General features: G+C 41.8%; 1 protein-coding gene across 1 annotated transcript in view; it reads left to right on the forward strand.

Moving 5' to 3' along the window:
- Positions 1 to 7,533: 7,533 nt before the first annotated feature.
- The window catches only part of SHISA9 (shisa family member 9), a 195,635-nt gene continuing 185,096 nt past the window's right edge, over positions 7,534 to 18,072 (forward strand). Inside the window, exons 1-2 of the mRNA XM_026096441.2 lie at positions 7,534 to 8,200; positions 15,380 to 15,507. Of these exons, the coding sequence (XP_025952226.1) occupies positions 7,602 to 8,200; positions 15,380 to 15,507 (727 nt within the window). The 5' untranslated portion in view covers positions 7,534 to 7,601. The remainder of the gene's footprint in view (positions 8,201 to 15,379; positions 15,508 to 18,072) is intronic.

Here is an 18,072-nt window from a genome sequence, read left to right on the forward strand (position 1 = left end):
CCTTTTATTTTTCCCATTATTTATCCGCTCTGGGATCACTGCACTTTCATGATAATAACAATAATAAAGACTTTAGGCAAATACACCTTATGAAACCACAAGAAAAAAATTAAAAGAACAATTAACAAATGCTTTGCTATAAAGCACTTTGTTTCTTTAAGCGTTTACTTTTCAGTGTATCAATGATGCAAAGAACAAGGAGATTGGACTGATGTCATTTTGTTCCATATAGATATAACACCTAGATAGATGTTCTAGATAGATATTCAAGATAGGTATAACACAGCTGCACTGTGCTGAGAAATATCAATGATAAATCCCATTAACATTATCACAATGCTTTTTAGGAAGAAAGTATAGGAAACTGCATTTACTTTCCCACTTTGAGACCTCTGTGTTTTTTTGACTCATCTGTCAGCATACCTGGCTGATAATTTCTTTTCACTGGCTATGACCCTGGGAGGCAGATAAGCAAATCCCTTTGGAGCCAACTCTGATACTACTCTTTACGCTGTCAAGTAGAGTTAAGAAGGGACAATTGTTACCATCTGCCTCAAAGCCTGGTCTGGGACCTGTATGTGGATTTGTGAGTGTCAACAACTTTCCAACGTATGTGCTTAAATTTAGTCTTTGAATTCGTTGTTAGGCTTTTAAATATGTGACCTGATTTTCAGAAGTACTGACCACTCAGACATCTGGCGATTTCTGTGTAAGCTGTGATTATTCAGCATCATCTGAACAAAATCACCCAGTGCAGTTTCCATTTTAAATCAATGGAAAGACAGTTGTTGAATTTGGTAGATACTGAATTGGACTGCAGATATTAACCTTTGAAAAATCAAATTTGAGACTTGTGGCCAGATGTGATACGTAAGTGAACCCGATCGCCCCATGAAATTTGCAATGTCATATAACCAAAAAAGCATCACAGAACTCTGACCATTTTTACTTTCTCTGTACCCATTATTTCATCTCTTTTATGACTTACTTATCGTTTTAAACTGCTGAGCATCTTTTAACAGCTAACCTTTTTTAAAAAATGGAGCTGTCAGAGCAACCTTCTTCACAAATGTGAAAGTTCCTGAATCTATGTATTATTACTACATATAAGAGACAAAATACTTTAAGCCTTGGATGGATATATTGTGATAATGATATGGAGAGAGATCATTAAAGCTTATGATCAGGGAGATGCACTAAAAAGGTCTAATGTTTAATAAAAATTTTGATTTTGGTTGCCTGATGATACATTTTGGAAGGCATACAAAATATCTGGTAGCTAAAATCTATTGTTAATTATGTAATACAGCAAACTTATGCTTCTGTGAAGAGGAGTTTCTTTACTTCTGAGACTTATGACTCACTTGTAGCCCTTGAGAGTCAACAGTGCTGAGACTGACAGACTAAAGCTGACTGATCAGTTTGGCTCTTCCTGTTCCAGCTTCTGTCCATGGATGTTCCAGGCATGGAGAAAGGGCATGCTAGAGTTCAACTTGTCTGAACTAGCAGTATAGCAGAGGTTATATAAAGTCATTCAGGAATTTTTTAGATGAGGTATTGGTTAGATTTGCTCCTTAGCTGCTCTAACATATGCCAGGGTCAGACAGCAAAGGATTATAAAACTTTCTCTGCTGCATCCTCTTCAATGGGTAAGCAGAGCTTCTCTATGGTCAGGCATAGTATACAGCCTATTCTACTGCCTATAACCTTGACAAATGTTAATTCTATTTTAGGTCTGCTTAAAAAGGCTTCCTCTCTGCCTTGAAAAGTTGAACTCATGGGAACAAAGGTAGTTGGGTTTTCAGGTGGAAGGATACAAAAGCAGTTCCAATTGTTCTTTTGATCCTCTGTAGCCTTTTTTTTTTTTTTTTTTTTATCAAGACATAAAGATTTTGTTGGCAGGAGTTTTGGAATGATCTGCAGAGCCTTCTTTGTCTGTTGCAGCAATCTTTAGACACCTGGCCAATCATCCCAGATCTAAATTCCATGGCAGCCTAATTTTAAGGAGCAGAAACATATGTTGTTCTCAGGTACTTGCAACAATATTACAATTCAAAAGCAAGATCAATCTTGCCAAAGAGAAAAACTGACTGGCAGTTTTCCTTGTTCAGAATCAGGGCAATAGCTGTGCAACAGGCAAACCTGAGGGCACAACTCATTTTTCAGCTATACTGCTTCAAGCTGTTCTAGACCTTTCGGCATTTTTTTTTCTCCGTATTCTGAAGACCTATGCAGTATACATGGGTTTCATCTAGTATATTTGCAAGTTATCCATTACTCTCTAAATTTATCTGAAATTTCCAAATTAAACCATTTCCTTTGAATTAAACTAAAGCTACAAAAGAACTGTCAGAATTTCATTAACTTCACTCCAAGAGTGAATGCTGTTGCTTCCTCCCCACCCCCAATCTATGCAATTACTACAATTTTGGTTTTACAATAAGACTGAAGAGCAAAATATTAGGTGTTATAGGTAGTTTCAGCACTGTAGAATTGCAATGAACTATTTTGTCTATATTAACGAGCCATGAAAACAAATCTCTTGTGCTTTTTCGTTCCTGTTGGCTCCATAAGATTTCTCATGATTGTGATCCCTGTGCTATGCATAAGCTGTATTTTTTTCAGACTTGAAAACAGTAAACAAGAAATAGTGTGATGTGTAATGTATGTAAGCTGTTCCATTTAAAGTTGCTATGAACTCATGAAATTATAACAACAAGCTCATGCTGTCCCAATCTTTTAACAAAAAGAGCAAGGTGAGTTTAAATAATGTGTGTTCAGGAACTATAAAAGGAAATGTATATTTATTATCAACATACTGCAGGCCAGGTTTTCACACAGTGCTGCACTGATACGACACTAATGGTTGCAGTTTTTCAAAATAAAGTAATAAGCCAAAGGCTTATGAAGAATTAGCTCTATAACTAAAAGAAAGGTCTAGCACCAGCTGTGTTTTAACCATCTAGCTAGCCTAACACCAATTGCAAAGCATACTCCTCTCCTGATGGAAGGAAGGACTAAACTTCAGCAGAAGCAGATGGGGTTGTGTGATGTACGTTGATTCAAGAATGTAGAGGTGTTCAGAACAAACTTGTATACTGTGTGGTTCAGGTCTCTTCACAACATTTGTAAATCCTGAGACTGTTTTCAATAGCTGTATATCCCTGGTCTCTGGTAGCTTCCTTGTTAAACACATTTTATTTCTTCAGCTCTTGCATGCTAAGGTAATTTCTTTCATGTCTCAAGCTACCTTGTTACTCCACAGTGGACACATTCTAACATTTAAAAGTACTTTTTCAAGATTAGTGATTGTAAACATGCTGCTGCCATTTGGCCTGATATAGTAGAATCATCATCTTTTTTTGTTTTCCAGCTGCAATATATTTTGTATCTATACATGCAAACATCCCATTGCAGTATGAAATAACTATCAAGAAAAGAGACATTGACTGCTTCATTGCAGTTTCCACACGACATTCCTTATCACAAAATGCCTTTCACATCAATACTACCTGAGATCAGGCTGTCTAGCTGTTTTTTTTTTTTTTTTTTTTTTTTTGACAGATTTTCATGGCTCTGGAATGTCTGTTAATAATAATGATTGAGCTAGATGGCATTTCTTTGGAATTAATGATTCCAAAGGCTCCAGGGGCTTAGTGCTCAGCAAAGGACTATTCTCTCTAGCAAGAGATACTCAGAGGTTGTATCAACATTGTTATTATTATTTAAAAAAAAGGGGGATTTTGGAACATGGTGATTGCAATTGTTCTATATGAAGTATCGCTATAAAAGTATTATTTTGTACATTGCTTCTTCAGATTTATGTCCACCTCAACATTGAGGTTAATTTGTTATCTTTCTCTCCTAATTTTACTTTTTCAAATTCTTTTATTATCTTCATTAAAAACCTGTAATGATCAGTTCTAACAGTTTATACAGTTAAGCACACAACTGAACCTATATAATACACACATATATAGAGAGAGACTACTATGAACTAAAAATTTCTTTCGAATGTTTTGTGAGGGGTGCTGCCCTTCAAAAGTTTACCAACCAACATGCTTTGCAAAGGCATAACAATTGTTTTCAGAAGCACCACACTGACACAGAAGGATGAACTTTAACATTGAGAACGTTTTCTGGGCCCTGTTAAGCCTTGGTTTGACTGCTGGGGCTGATGAAAGTGCCCATCACTAACAATTTATACATGTGGATAAACAGGCATACAGTGTATCTACCCACATCTGGTGATATGTAGGGACCATGAGTTGTTGATATGTGTGCACAGAGAACAGAACTGTACGTTGGCTTTTTAATTAAGACTGACAGTTTTGACAGATTTTATGTGTTTGCTTGTAGGGTGCTTAGCATACTAAGTCCTTCACATCAGTTAAGGTCTCTAGGTGCTAATATAGTGCTACTACTATTGCCAATGATAGCTGAACTGTTTTTATAGCTTCCACTGAGACGTGGTTATACATTGGTACAGGATTTCTCAGAAAAAGCCTATTTTGCAGTTTATATTTGAGCTACAAGTATTTCACTTAACTAAATGGATGTATGCTTGAGTGAAGACAACTCTATAGGCACTACTTGAAGCATTCATCTTCTCAATTGTTTGAAAAGCAAATTACATTAGTTATAGGATAAAACTGTAGAAAAATAGGCAATTACTGCTTACCTTAAAGCAATGCTAATAAGAAAAGTCCTAAAAGTGGAAGGCCATAGTGCTAAATTGTGAAATCTTAAGTGTTTCTGGACAGTTGATAAAGACAACTGAAATCAATAAAATGTTTATTGACTGACTTCAGTGAGATAGATAGGCTTTATAAAATCACATAATGACCCAACTTGTACCTCAGTACTGGGTGAAAGTTTTCTTTTTTCCACTACTATACTAACTGCTTTTATATTTTGATAATGTAGGTAGGTGTTCTTACAGCTACATGCTATGAAGCCATTGACACACACTGGAGCAGGCCTAGAACAAGGGGTTTGTTACTCTGGTCAAGAACTGTAATTCATGATAAATATTTAAGACATGATACAGAACAAATAACTTTACTGCTAATAGGACTAACAGGCACAGAAAGCATAACTAGAGTAGCTTATAATTCACTAGGCTAACTTAAAATTTATGGCTTCTGGGTTCTGTGAGTCTGATTAAAAGTCTTCTGGTGTCACAAGAGCTCAAGTTCAAGGAGCTTTAAATCAAGCTCCTGCATTTCCTAGTTCTGGGTTCTATTTCCAAGTATACGCCACTTAGGGTCAGATTTTATTCTCATGGAATAGAAGCCAGCAGATAGTAGAATCTAGCCTAAATCCTTTAGGCTTTGCAACTATAGGAGAATTCTTAAGGAAAATCCCATGATCTCAGCAAAACAAGAAACTTGTACTATAGCTAGTCAGGATTAAGAGCCCATAAAATAAATCATTTTATGATGTTATTATTTCTGCATATGTATAGCACTAATCATGCAAAATATTTAAGCAGCTTTTTAGCAGTGAAATAAACAGGGAAACTTGCATAATCTTATGTGCCTGACAGGACTGGACCTTAAATGTCTCCAAATGCAGTAAGAAGTATGGAACAGATTCATTTTGTGCAGTATTTTCAGCACAAACTGCATCACAAAGTGTTAAATAATAAATAATAGCAGAGAGAAGTATACGCAAGGGAGGGATGATATGATTTCAGAGGAGACTTGAAAGGGGATGTTGATGAGGTGGAGGTTTTAAGAATTAAATATTAAAAACAAAGAAGGCTGTTTTTGGCTGGGACTGATTGTTTTTCTCTGCTGAGAAATCAAGGGCCTTTCTTACCTACAAGGATGCCAGGCTTACCGTGAACTGTTCAGTAGAATCATCACTGTACTTAGAATCTATTTTTAAGAGAAGGCAAAGGATCACAATTAGCTAACTACAGCCCTCTCCGATTCCAGACGTCTGCTTTGTCCTCTGCCTCACCTTTCTGTTGATTTACTGCTTAACATCTCCGCACGAAGTTGGTCGAAGTTACCCAAGCGCAGCAGCAGCGTAGCCCCCTGCAAGAGAAGATGGGAGAAGACCAGTCAGTCCGTGGCGTGCCGCTGCGGACGGCGAGCCCCGGTGCCCCGGCACACAAGGCCTCAGCGAGGCTATCGCAGACGTGTCCCCGAGGAGAAGGAAGCCGCTTTAAGCGCCAGCCCACGCTGTTAAATCACGCCATAATGGGCTTATTTCCTACATTTGGTGGCAGCATAGTATTCAGGATAATATTATCACTACTTGCGCAGGTTACTGCCAAGCCAAAAGATGGAGATGAGAGAGTTAAACAGCAGGGATGGGGAGCGGATCACTCAAAAGTCTTTCCCGGAGTCAGACCTCCGTTTGGGGGAAGTTGCTGCAGTTCTGTGTCTGGGGAACGGCCCGCAGCCCCGCCGTGCGCTCGGGGCCGGCCCGGCTGACACCGCCACGAGACCTTCAAGCGAGCGCTGCGCGGGGGCAGCCCCGCTCGGCAGGCACGGCGGGGGCGCCGCCCCCAGGCGACCCGCGCCGGGGGCAGCGCGGAGCCCACCCGCGCCCGCGGATGCGGCGCCGCCGGCAGGACCTGCCGCCGCTCACCGGTACGTGCAGCCTCCGCGCCCGCGGAGGGCCGGCGCCCGCGAGAAGCACCGCCGCGCTCCGCCGGGAGAGCGGCGCCCTGCTCCGCTCCCGCCGGCGCCCGCGGCTCCCTCCGCGCTGAGCGCAGGGGGCAGAAGCCGCTCGGCGCCCCCCCGCTCCCCTCCCCCCGCGGTGCCGGGGCGGGGTGGCGCGCGCCGACCGTTACCCCCCAGGGCGCCGCGCGCAGGGCGCAGCCCGCCCGCCTGAGGGGCCGCGCGCGGGGCGGGGGGGAGGGGCGGGGGAGCCGCTCCCGCGCTTTTGGAGACGCACCTGCGGGGAGCGGCCGCCCGGGCGGGAAGGCGCTTATGTAAGGGGCTGGCGGGGAGGGGGCAGCCGGCCCGGGGGGGGGAGGGGGCGGCGGCGGCGCGCAGCCCGGGGCGGGCGCCTCAGCGGACGGGCCGGGCTCGCCTCGCCCTCGCCGGGGCGGATTAACCCCCCCGCCACACACACACACACACACACACACACACACACACCCGCCGGATGCCGCGGCGAGTCCCGCGGGCGCGGCCCGGGGCGGAGCGGAGCGGGGCGGGCGCCGGGCCGGCGCTGGCGGAGGGAGTTGTGCGAGGGAGCGCGGCGGCTCCGCGGGGGAGCGCGGGAAGGCGGGTGGCCCCGGCGCCGCTCGCCGGCACGAGGCAGCGCGAGGAGCCTCCTGTCTCCCCCCTGCCCTCCCCTCCCCTCCCCGCTCCTCCCGCCCCTGCGGCGCCCTCCCGCCTCGCGGCCCCTTTCGCGGCCCGCCGCGGTGCCCCTCGCGCCGCCGCACCCCCTCCCCTCGCACCCCGCCTCCTCGCGCTGCCTCGCGCCGCGCGCGCCGCTCCACAAGTGCCGCTCGCGGCTGCCGCGCGGAGCGGGCGCGGGCCCCCCCGCCCCCCCCCTGCCCGGCCCGCGCGGGGCTGTCCGCGGTGCTGAAGGCGAGCGCGGGCTGAGCGGGCGCCGGCCCCTGACGGAGCCCCTTTATGTGCAGCCCCCGGCGCAGCGCAGCCTCCAGCAGCTCGAGCGGCGGCGGCGGCGAGCCGGGGCCGGGCGGCAGGATGGCAGGCTTCATCCGGCTGCTCTTCGGCTACTTGGTGGCGGACCTGCTCACGCTGGTGTGCCGGGCCCAGGAGAAAGCCGGCCAGCAGCTGGGGAGCTTCGTGGTGCTCTCGGGGGGGAACCGCTCCAGCCTCGGGGAGCAGCTCGACCCCTCCGAGCCGCCCCCCACCCCGGACTTCTGCAGGGGCTACTTCGACGTGATGGGGCAGTGGGACCCCCCCTTCAACTGCAGCTCGGGGGAGTTCATCTTCTGCTGCGGCACTTGTGGCTTCAGGTTTTGCTGCAAGTTCAAGAAGACGAGGCTGGATCAAAGCACCTGCACGAACTACGAGACGCCGCTGTGGATGAACACCGGGAAGCCTCCTTCCCGCATAGACGACCCCCTGCACGACCCCACCAGGGACAAAACCAACCTCATCGTCTACATCATCTGCGGGGTTGTGGCCGTCATGGTGCTGGTGGGGATCTTCACCAAACTGGGGCTGGAGAAGGCGCACAGACCCCAGCGGGAGCACATGTCCAGGTAAGGCTGGGCGCCAGCAGCGGGTCCCCTCCCCCGGCGGCCGCCGGGGCGCGAGGAGCCCGGTGTCCCCGCCAGGCCGTGCCAGCCGGGCGGGCTGCCTTCCCCTGCAAGGGACAGAGGAAGACCAACTTTGGAGAGCAGGGTCCCCTGCTTCCCCAAGCCCGGGTTATCAGGCTGCATGCGTGCTGAGGAGGACTAGAAATAATTGCGAAGCCTGCACAGAGAGTAGCCCATTTTTATCTGCAGTGTCTGACCCTCTCCCCAACAAGATCCAGCAAGTGTTCCCGGATATAATGTGCATGAATAGCCAAAAAAAAAAAAAATCCTGAAACCAGCAACACTGAATTATAGAAAGGCTGATGGGTTCCCTCTTCCAACAGTTTCAAGGCTCAGAAAATGTTTTTACTTCTCAGCTGAAGGATGTAAACAAATGTCATCTCACCCTCCCTCTCCAGCTGCAAAATGGTTTTGGCAGGACCTTCCCTACTCCCCCAGCCCTTGCAAGTGTGTGAGCTATTTGTAAAATATCTGAGCTGTGAAAATGAGCCGGGGTGGAAGGGGGAGAGGGAGACACAAAAAGCAAAAGCTATTATAGGATTTTTTGACATTTTCAGTTACTATTGAGAGCAAAAATATGGAATATGAAAGTCTTTGTCATCTATATATCTGTGTAACACTCTGTGTATCCACAGTGTAATGGCTGAGTTATGTCAAAGAGAGCCTCTCCCCCCGCTAGAGTTAGGCGTGCTGCGTGCCATCTACTCCAGATACTGGCTGCCTAGTGGTGGATAGGAAGGTGGGCAGCTCAGGACAGAGCCCAGTAGCTTTAACAACATATTTCAAACCCGGATTGTCACAGCAGTTCAAAATCAAGGCATAATACATTTGTCAAGTTTGCAGTCTGTCTGATTTGTTATGCTAATCGCAGGCACATGAAAGTAAAGCAGATTTTTTTGGGTGGGGGGGAGGAGGCAAAAGGCATTTGAAAAGGCAAATAGCTCCATTAAAGTCTCTGAATCAGTTCCATTATCTTGGGCAACTTTAGTGGTGAAATGCAATTAAAAGGATGCCTTCTACTGGACATGCAGTGTGGCAGAAAGCTTCCTCTTGTCCTGGCTGGTAATAGTGTAATTCACGGTCTCTAAAGCTTAGATGAAGAATCAACCTTGGAAAGATAGCCAAGAGATCAACCCAACACTAGGAGCCTTTTTTTCTTATTGAAGTTTCTGTATGGCTTTTTGATTAACAGCTTATCCTGAAATGAACAGAGAAATCCACCAAAAATAGTCCTGCAAATGCATCATCAGTTCACTAGCAATTATTTGCTATTTATAAGCTGGCTGATATGGATACGAGTTTACTACTGAGAAACAAAGCACACCGCAGGAATTTTAGTCAACTCAACATTGTGTGCCAGTGGTAATTCTGCAAAGAGTCTTTGTTAAGCAAGGTATAATAATCCTGTAGTCATGTTGAATATCTTGAACTAGTAACTTGAGAAAAAGAATACATGGGTCCTTTTCTTTTTTTAATTTTATAGTCTTTAAACTGTGGAGTTGAAGCTCCTTTAGGAAAAAGCTCTCCTTTGCTTCAGTCTATTTTTGTAGTGCCTTCATGCAGGCAAAAAGACAGGGCTTATAACAGGTACAGAAAACAGGACAGAGTGAAGGTGTTGCCATCCCTGCTTATATCTGGCTTGAATTGGTCCTATTTCTACAATTAGAAGTACTAGTTAAAGAAGCTCTGTGTATTTGCTGTCTAAAGTACAGGTGTGAAGGATTCTGAAAGAGTATTCTGTCTTCGTTTATGGAAATAGCATTACAGGGGATTGGAATATCATTCTGAAATCCTTCAGTCATGTATGCATAAAGATTAGGTTTCTGAAGCGGTTCTTAGAAAGGTCATCTGTTACCCTGATTACTTAACATTGTTTGAAATCTTGTACTTTCCCCTCCATGAAAATGTTCGAGTCAGGATTATAGAAACTTGGAAAGTCATGATCACATGGAAAAACAGTCACCCACTCAGTACACATAATAGCTAGTCATGTTCTGAAAAGGCAGTGCTATAGCTCTTTTTAAAAAGTTCCCACATTCCGATTACAGTTATGTAGGATGGGTTTACCATTAATTGTAAAAGAAATTAGATTTGTAAATCCCTTAGTCAATCTAAAAATCTGTTCATTGAGTGAAGAATTGAGGTAACCTCTTTGTCCTTGCATGTGTGTTTAACTAAAATATTCTATCCTAGCTCATTTTACACTGCTAATGTTTTGGGGAAAAAAAGGCTGCAGTGTTTAAGAAATAAATAATTTATCTGTTTAAACAGTTAATAGTACCAGCAATTAAAATACTATCTAGCCTATATTCATATTCACCTTCTTTTATAATATCCATTACTACACTATTGGGGGAAAAAATGTTTTTTCCTATACTGAGCTTTATTAAAAAGCAAGAGTATAATGCACTGGGAGTGCTAGGTAGGCCAAACCAAGAGTACTATGTGTTACTCCATTTTGGCTGGCAGCAAGAAGCACACAGAGGCTGATTTTTCTTTTATTTCCTTAGCTAAGATTGTCTGCTTTCCCTTACCTAGCCAATGGATGCATGAAACACATGAATCGTCTTCATTCCTATGAACAAATTCACCAGAGGAAGGGATGGTACAGCTTATCAAAAAAATACAGTGCACAATGTAGACTGTTTTTTTAATAAAAGATTTTTTTTCAAGTCAACAGAATACCACTGGTGTAGATTATGTAATTTCATTTTTGATTTACTAAAAATATTTTAAAATATGAACAGAGATGTTCCCTGACACATGGAAATAAGAACACTGACTTATAAATGGGAAGCAAGACTGTAGCACCCTTATTAATTCCTTATATTATTTCTTCTTGCCATCAGTGGATCTGCTGTTGAAGTAAGACATCTGTGTGCGTGTGTGTATAAGAGTGGTACAATATATTAATAAAGGAAACTTCATGGACTTGGCAAGTGTAGTTGCTATTGCCATTCATTGCATCTTGTTTACTGCTATATCAAAACAGACCAAGAACACTCCATTCGTTTCACTGAATTTTCCTAGATGTTTGACAATCAAAAAGCATCGGGGAAATGTATTTAGTTAGTGACAACAGTCCACAGGGGAGAAAAGCTCTCTTGGACAAGTCTATTTATGTAGGGGGGAAAAAAAGAGTGTTTTTGTTTTTTTTTTTTAAGGGAAGCTTGTTACTTCCTGTTGTTTTGAGGAAAAAGGCCAAGTGTGGCACTGTTGACATTTTCTTTTTGTTCTTCTGATTAGTGCTTTCCAGTAAAACACTTACTGTTGGTATGGGGCTGTAAATATGGAAGAGGAAAATGGAGAGGGAAGTACAGTATGAAATCTGCATGGCATATTTCCCTCTGGACATCACATGTTAATGTTCATATCAATTTCTTTCTTTATAACTTTTTTTCTTGACATTAAAAGGAGTTAGATGTTTCCTTCGGCTCTTGAGTGTGCAAGGACTAAGCAGTGATAGTAGTATCCAAACATTGTGACTCTTCCTCTGCCCTTCTGCCTTCCAAGAGAGGGAATAAGATGGTGTATGTTATCACGTATGGCAAGAGGAATGAGTGTCTGTGGCAGTATCATGCCTAAAAGGAAATAGGGGAGTGATCTGCCTCCTGAAGTGTATTTACAGGCTCTGTTGGGCATTTAAGTGCAGCATGTGCTTGCTGCTTAAGACGACATCAGTGGGACTTCCAGGCTCCACTGGTTAAAGTGGAGAATCCTCTCTCTTGAAAATGAGTAGGAAAGGAACTCCATGGTTTTCTTGCTGTAGAAAAAGCTTTACTTTTCTTCCATGGAAGAGATTTTCCGTAAATAAAACTGTAGCTTTGTCTTCTTCCCTAATCCTTGTGGAGAATGTGTAAACACATCAAGAATACTTATGCCCTATAGCTCCTGTTTTTTTGAAGCAGAGCTTCTGACAGTATGTTAGCAGCCTTCTGAATATCATCAGCCCTCTGAGCTCTTCTTTCTCCCTTCACAATGTGCTGAGCTCACAAGTCAAGTCTTTTGTTGATCATTCAAAAGGCATGTACCTGGGACCAAAAATAGTCTGGCTTGCCAAAATGCTGATTCCTGTGTGTGAAAGTATTTCCCTTATGGATTTTGACTTAGATTTGGAGGAAAAGTATGACAACTGACCTTTCATGAAATATCCTGTGTTTGAGTTTCAAGCTTGTAACCATAAACAAAATGCCTGACTACACGTGCTTTGTAACATCTGAAAATAGTATTACATATCCAAAGAGCAAAATCTTATAATAAGAGAAATCCTGAAGGTTATTGATACTTCCTGGATAGTTCTGGGCTGTGAACTCATATGTAGCTAACATTTCTGTACTTCTGTAGTATTGCAATCAATACCAATATCAAGACATATTGATATCACTACCTGATTAGAAGATTATCTTGTATTTCGCATTTTTTGAACAATCATTAAATATCGCACAGGTATGAATAGAGGCCCCTTACATATATCGTTTTCCAGTTGGACCCGCTCTAACAATTCCTTCAGATAATGAACAAAATCTGTACGATGATATTCAAATGAGACAAATGCATGGAGTCTGTTGACCTATGTGGAATTTTTCAAAGTAAACATCTGTTCAAGGACTTTGTCATGTGCGTATCAGGGGCACAAGTCTCTCTTTATCAATTTAATTACATGGGCAAAACCCTAAAAGAACAAAATGTAGGTACAGCATTTCCTTTGTGCTTCGATGATATGAGCTGCTACACATTCTTAACTCATTCTGACATCAGTGGAAGATAAGGACAAGCTTTTTTATATGAAATATTCTGCCCCTGAACAGATTGTACAACTTTGGCCAACACAGGATAAACATAGGTGCAGTGTCATTAAAAGTAGAACTTGATGGTGAGAAGTTCTTTTTTCCTTTATATAATGGGAGTTGGACAGCTAATTCCTTAAAATCCTTTTGAAAAATCCATCCTAAAATGGTAGAGGACTTAGCTGGCATTTTCACAGAGAGGCACTAGTTAATCTGGCATCATACGGGGTGTTATTTAAAGTCTACAGTGAACAATATTTACCATCAGATTAAGGGCAGTGAAGAAAGTATCTCTGAAAACCTGCTCTCACAAAGTTGAAAAATATTAATTTGTGTATTATGAGATCATCCAGCTTTAACTCACAGACTGAAGTTAGAAACTTTCATTTGCATTTCTTCCCTTTGCAGAAGTGTGCCCAGTTGCCTCTGGAATTAATATTGTTATCAGTAATTTCTTTCATATAAAACTTGTTTTAAACTATGTTTTTTTAATACAATCCTTTCCTTTTGCAGCATTTTCTATACACCTTTGTGAATCTTTTCTATTGAATTTTTATTTTTCTGCTATGTAGGCCAGCTCTGCTATTTCTGCTGTATAAGCATTGCTTCAAATGCGAACATTGCACTGATACCATTAATCATTTGGTTGCTATCTATCTCCTGACCTTTTACAGTATCAACAGAGTATTTCTGTAACATGTTGATCACAACTGTAACTAATATTTTAATATCATAATGCTAGCTGTAAATACAAGGAAACATATCCAAAGCAATTTTCCTGCATTTTGAGAGCAAGATCCAGCTCAGAATTCCTCTCTGTCTGTCCATCCACATGTAACTTAAATGAAAGCACTATGTAATTATTCAAAGTATGTTGCTTCTTGATCAAGAAATCATCATGTCACAGAAGTACAGTGGAGGTGCTAGATGGCACTTGTCTTGGCTTTCACTAGTGAATGTGTTTATTTTTGTTTATTTATTAATTTATAAGCTAGTCTTTCTTGATGCAGTATCTGGGACACTGTATATAATTTTGCAGAAAATTAAACCAACTGGGCACAGTGCCCAGAAAATTCATCCATTCCCTTAAAAAATAGCTCATGTGGTCTAAAAATTAAAACTAGGAGAAAAAAGGAGGCAAATAATGGTCAGTGGTGCATTGACCTGAATAGAAAAAACTTGTGTTAAACCCTGAAGACATTAGTAACAGATGCTGTATCTTTCCATTGCCTAAGGCCACCTTCTGCAGGTGGGCTTATTATTTTGTATGGCACAGTAGTTCAGCAGCTAGTTATATCGCATATACCTAAGGGCTAATCCGGCTCCTACTGAAGTCAAAGGTAAATGTCTGTAGCCCAGAATCATGGAGAGATGTAGATGTTGCCATGCTGAGAGTTTCAGAGCTTAAAACTCAGCCACTAGCTCTGGATTCAGAAGGCTGATATAGGTGCCTATACTTACGCATGTGCATGAGAACGGGATTTATAATAGGCGGGACACTGAGCAGTGAAACTAGTCCATAGAACATATCCCAGAATGGGATGAACCTGTCTCTCCGCAGGAAGAAGCCACGATCAGCGTCAGGTTGGCCTGCCCTACTGTTAGGATTCCTTTTGCTTGCTCCCTCTCTGCTACCATAAAGCTTTTGTCCTGTTTCTGAACTGGCTTCCAAGAGATAAAGAATGTTCCCATCCAAGCTTTGCTCCATCTTAAGAATTAGGACACTCTCAGATAGGTTAGAGAAAACATTTTTGCACTGCCCCTCTGGATGGGAAAACCTTAAATCCCTGATCATGATGAGTGCTTTGCTTACTAGACTACTATGTGAAAAGCAGCTGACCTTCCATCTTTGGTGACTTTTCTGAATGAAAATGGCCAGGACCACTGGGTTGTGTGGTGCTCTGTCCAATTGCACGTGTGAGAGTCTACTTTGTTGGGGCTGCGGTAATCTAGGTGTGAGGGTAGCTAGTTTGTGAAGGCCATAGACAGAGGTTAGGTGTTGTGCTCGGCTTAACCAAGACAGCCATGCCACTGAGCATATGCAGTGGAAGAACTCTACAAGTCTAAGCAAGCTTAGATTAAGGTCCCCCAGAGTGAAGACCCCTAAGGAAGTTCATGCATTTCTGCGTATTATTGCTGGCATTCTGTCTAAGACTGCTCAAAATGAACGTTAACTCTGGAGTTCCTGACTTCACTGTGAATGGAACTGGCTTCTCCAGTGCACATTACAATGGGCTGTGTCTCAAATTAAAAAAACAAAAAACAAAACTGGAATATATAGCAAATGCCTTACAGATTTTGCAACAGGTTTATTCTGATTTTGTTTGTTCCTCAGAGCTCTTGCTGATGTTATGCGACCTCAAGGTCCTTGTACAACAGATCATATGGAAAGAGATCTAAACATTGTAGTACATGTGCAACATTATGAAAACATGGAGACAAGACCTCCTCCAAATAATTTACGTAAGTTGCATTATAACTATATCAATCTTTTGGAATGCTGGGACTCAAATGAGTATTACGAAACAAATATTGCTGAACATCAAGTAAGTTTAGGCAGTATATGGGTTCTTGTAAAGTAGAAATATTCATTATCTAAGAATGAGAAATAGCTAGGATTTCCTAGTGCAAATAGTGCAACACTGACAAAAAGCCATTTTGAACAGAAAAATAATCACTTATTGAATTTTTAATTTGTTATGGATGACAAACATATGTTTTATATCTTTGTCTCTAAATGGTGTTTACATTCAGCTCATCAAGCTATTATTTATTCTGTGTTTTTTTGTACCAAAATAAAATAGCTAAGCTTACAGTAAGACAAGATGTTTTGTAAGGCTGTAAAGTCTCATGAGAAAGAGGTCTCATTAGGCTGTTATATCATCTTCACTTGTATAATAGCTAAATACTTTTCTGGAGACCATAAAGTGGTATGTGGTTTTCACGTTCTCTTTTTTTTTCCAAGAGGAATATTATTATATTAATTTTTAAATAATATTTTTATTCTGTATCTTCTCTGTTACATGTTTAAGTTACTGAAGGCAAGGAAAAAGCGCATCTTGAACTTTCAAAGGAAATACGGTGACATTTGTAGTGGTTCTGAAATGCTTGGCAGCCTAGTTCTCAGTCCTGAATTAGACCATAGTACGGATCTTTCTTATGTACAGATACATATTCTTCTTGTGATGAACAGTTTCATTGTAATTTTAATTTGCATATATAGTTTACATATTTTATATTCATCTATAAATATTTATATATATGCATATACACACAAATTATAGATGGTATATCTACAAATTCAAGTTCAATATATTTATGAAAGAACAGATCATCATTCAGAAAGGTGTGGATTATTTCTTAGGCAATGGATGGTTTTATTCTGTGCTGAAGATCTTCAATGAGCATTTTACTGCAAATATACTTTTAGTGCAATGGTATTTGGATTTTGAAACATTTTAAGTATACTCCCTGGTCTTTTCTTTCTGTAGGTATAGAAGGCAGAAAATTTGTTTATATTTGGATAAATTTTACTTGCACAGCATTATGCAATTATTGTGAAATTATACTGCTCCCTTCTTTTGGGGGGAACAGCATAAAAGCAGTGAGGGAAACAGAAGATTCTTATTCTGCATGCACTTTTGATGTTTGTTTTGTGGTAGAGGCGGAGCATGATTTCTTAGGCTTGTGGTTACAAAATAACAGGAGAGAATAGAAGCTGTGCCCTCTAATAAAGATACCACATATAGTGAAGTGTGACATCTAATCTGTCTGCACTGCTCTCCAGCAAAGTACTTCCACCTGGGCCTGTGCAGCTTTTCCACACTGCAGAGAGGGAAGTACATAGTTTTACTGCAGCATTATATCTCTAATTGTATAAAAGCACACCACTTCTTGAGGGAAACTTACGCTTCTCTCTCAATGAAAGGTGGTCTAGCCCCTCGGAGTCATGAACTTCTGAAGGTTTAAAGGAGGATGGGAATATGTAATATATCTCTGCCTTTGCTCTGTGTATTAGCTCTTTGCTGATTGCTCTCCTCTGATCTTCCTGTGACCGTGCTTTCAAGAAGGAAGATACCAAATGGTAATGAAGTTAGGGCACAATCCTTAGCTTCTTCCATATTTTAAACATACTCAGAATCCCAGTTAATGAAAAGAGCCAGAAAGTAAACAGATTCTTACTGCATTGATAGTAGCTTGATATTTTTATAATCTTCATGCTGAGATATTTAGATTAAAATACTTTATATATTGTAATATAAGGCATACCACAGCAGGTCTGTAAACTCATTGAGTTTCTTGGATTTGAATTCACTGGAGCTGCACAGTTTCAGAATCAAGAAAGAAAGAAAGATACAGTTAATAGTACCTTAGGATGCTGACTTCTAGGTGGCCCCAGATATCTGTACCACCACTGTGTCTCAGGAGCTGGCCCTCTGGCACAGGTGGAAGAATTATGTGTGAATTACCTCTTGCACCACTGCAGTTTACAACATGCAAGCACTAGTGCTACTTTGGAGTTATCTTAATATGTTGGGCAATAAATAGGGGCAGTCCAAAGACTGCTTCCCATTCAGTTCAGGCATTCCTGCTATAGGTGGAAACCTCAGAAGCAAGCAGCTAGGATGCTAACTGTTTCAGTCTTTAATCAACTTCTGGGATTAAGTCAATCATTTTAGGTTGTTTGATGCAGACCTTCAGATGGTGAAATTACCCGAGGCATTCTATAGCCATAGCATTATTTTTGTATTTCTCATCATTATATTCTCTCATAAACTCATATAAAAATGACTAAATGACTTTATAAAATTAACCAGTACAGCACAAATGATTACAGTCTGTTGAATGTATGTGCATTTATAGTGCAGAAAAAATCTTTATAAATAAAAAATACATTAGAAAAGTTTTCCAAGTCCAATATCTCAGCAATTTGAAATTTTATGGCAGAGTTCTGAAACACTGCAGCATTACCTACTTCTAGCACTGGAAAAGTGACAGGCTTTTTTGGTGTTTTTTAACAAGCAAATA

Source organism: Dromaius novaehollandiae, chromosome 14, assembly GCF_036370855.1.
Source record: "Dromaius novaehollandiae isolate bDroNov1 chromosome 14, bDroNov1.hap1, whole genome shotgun sequence".
In the NCBI taxonomy this organism is placed as follows: domain Eukaryota; kingdom Metazoa; phylum Chordata; class Aves; order Casuariiformes; family Dromaiidae; genus Dromaius; species Dromaius novaehollandiae.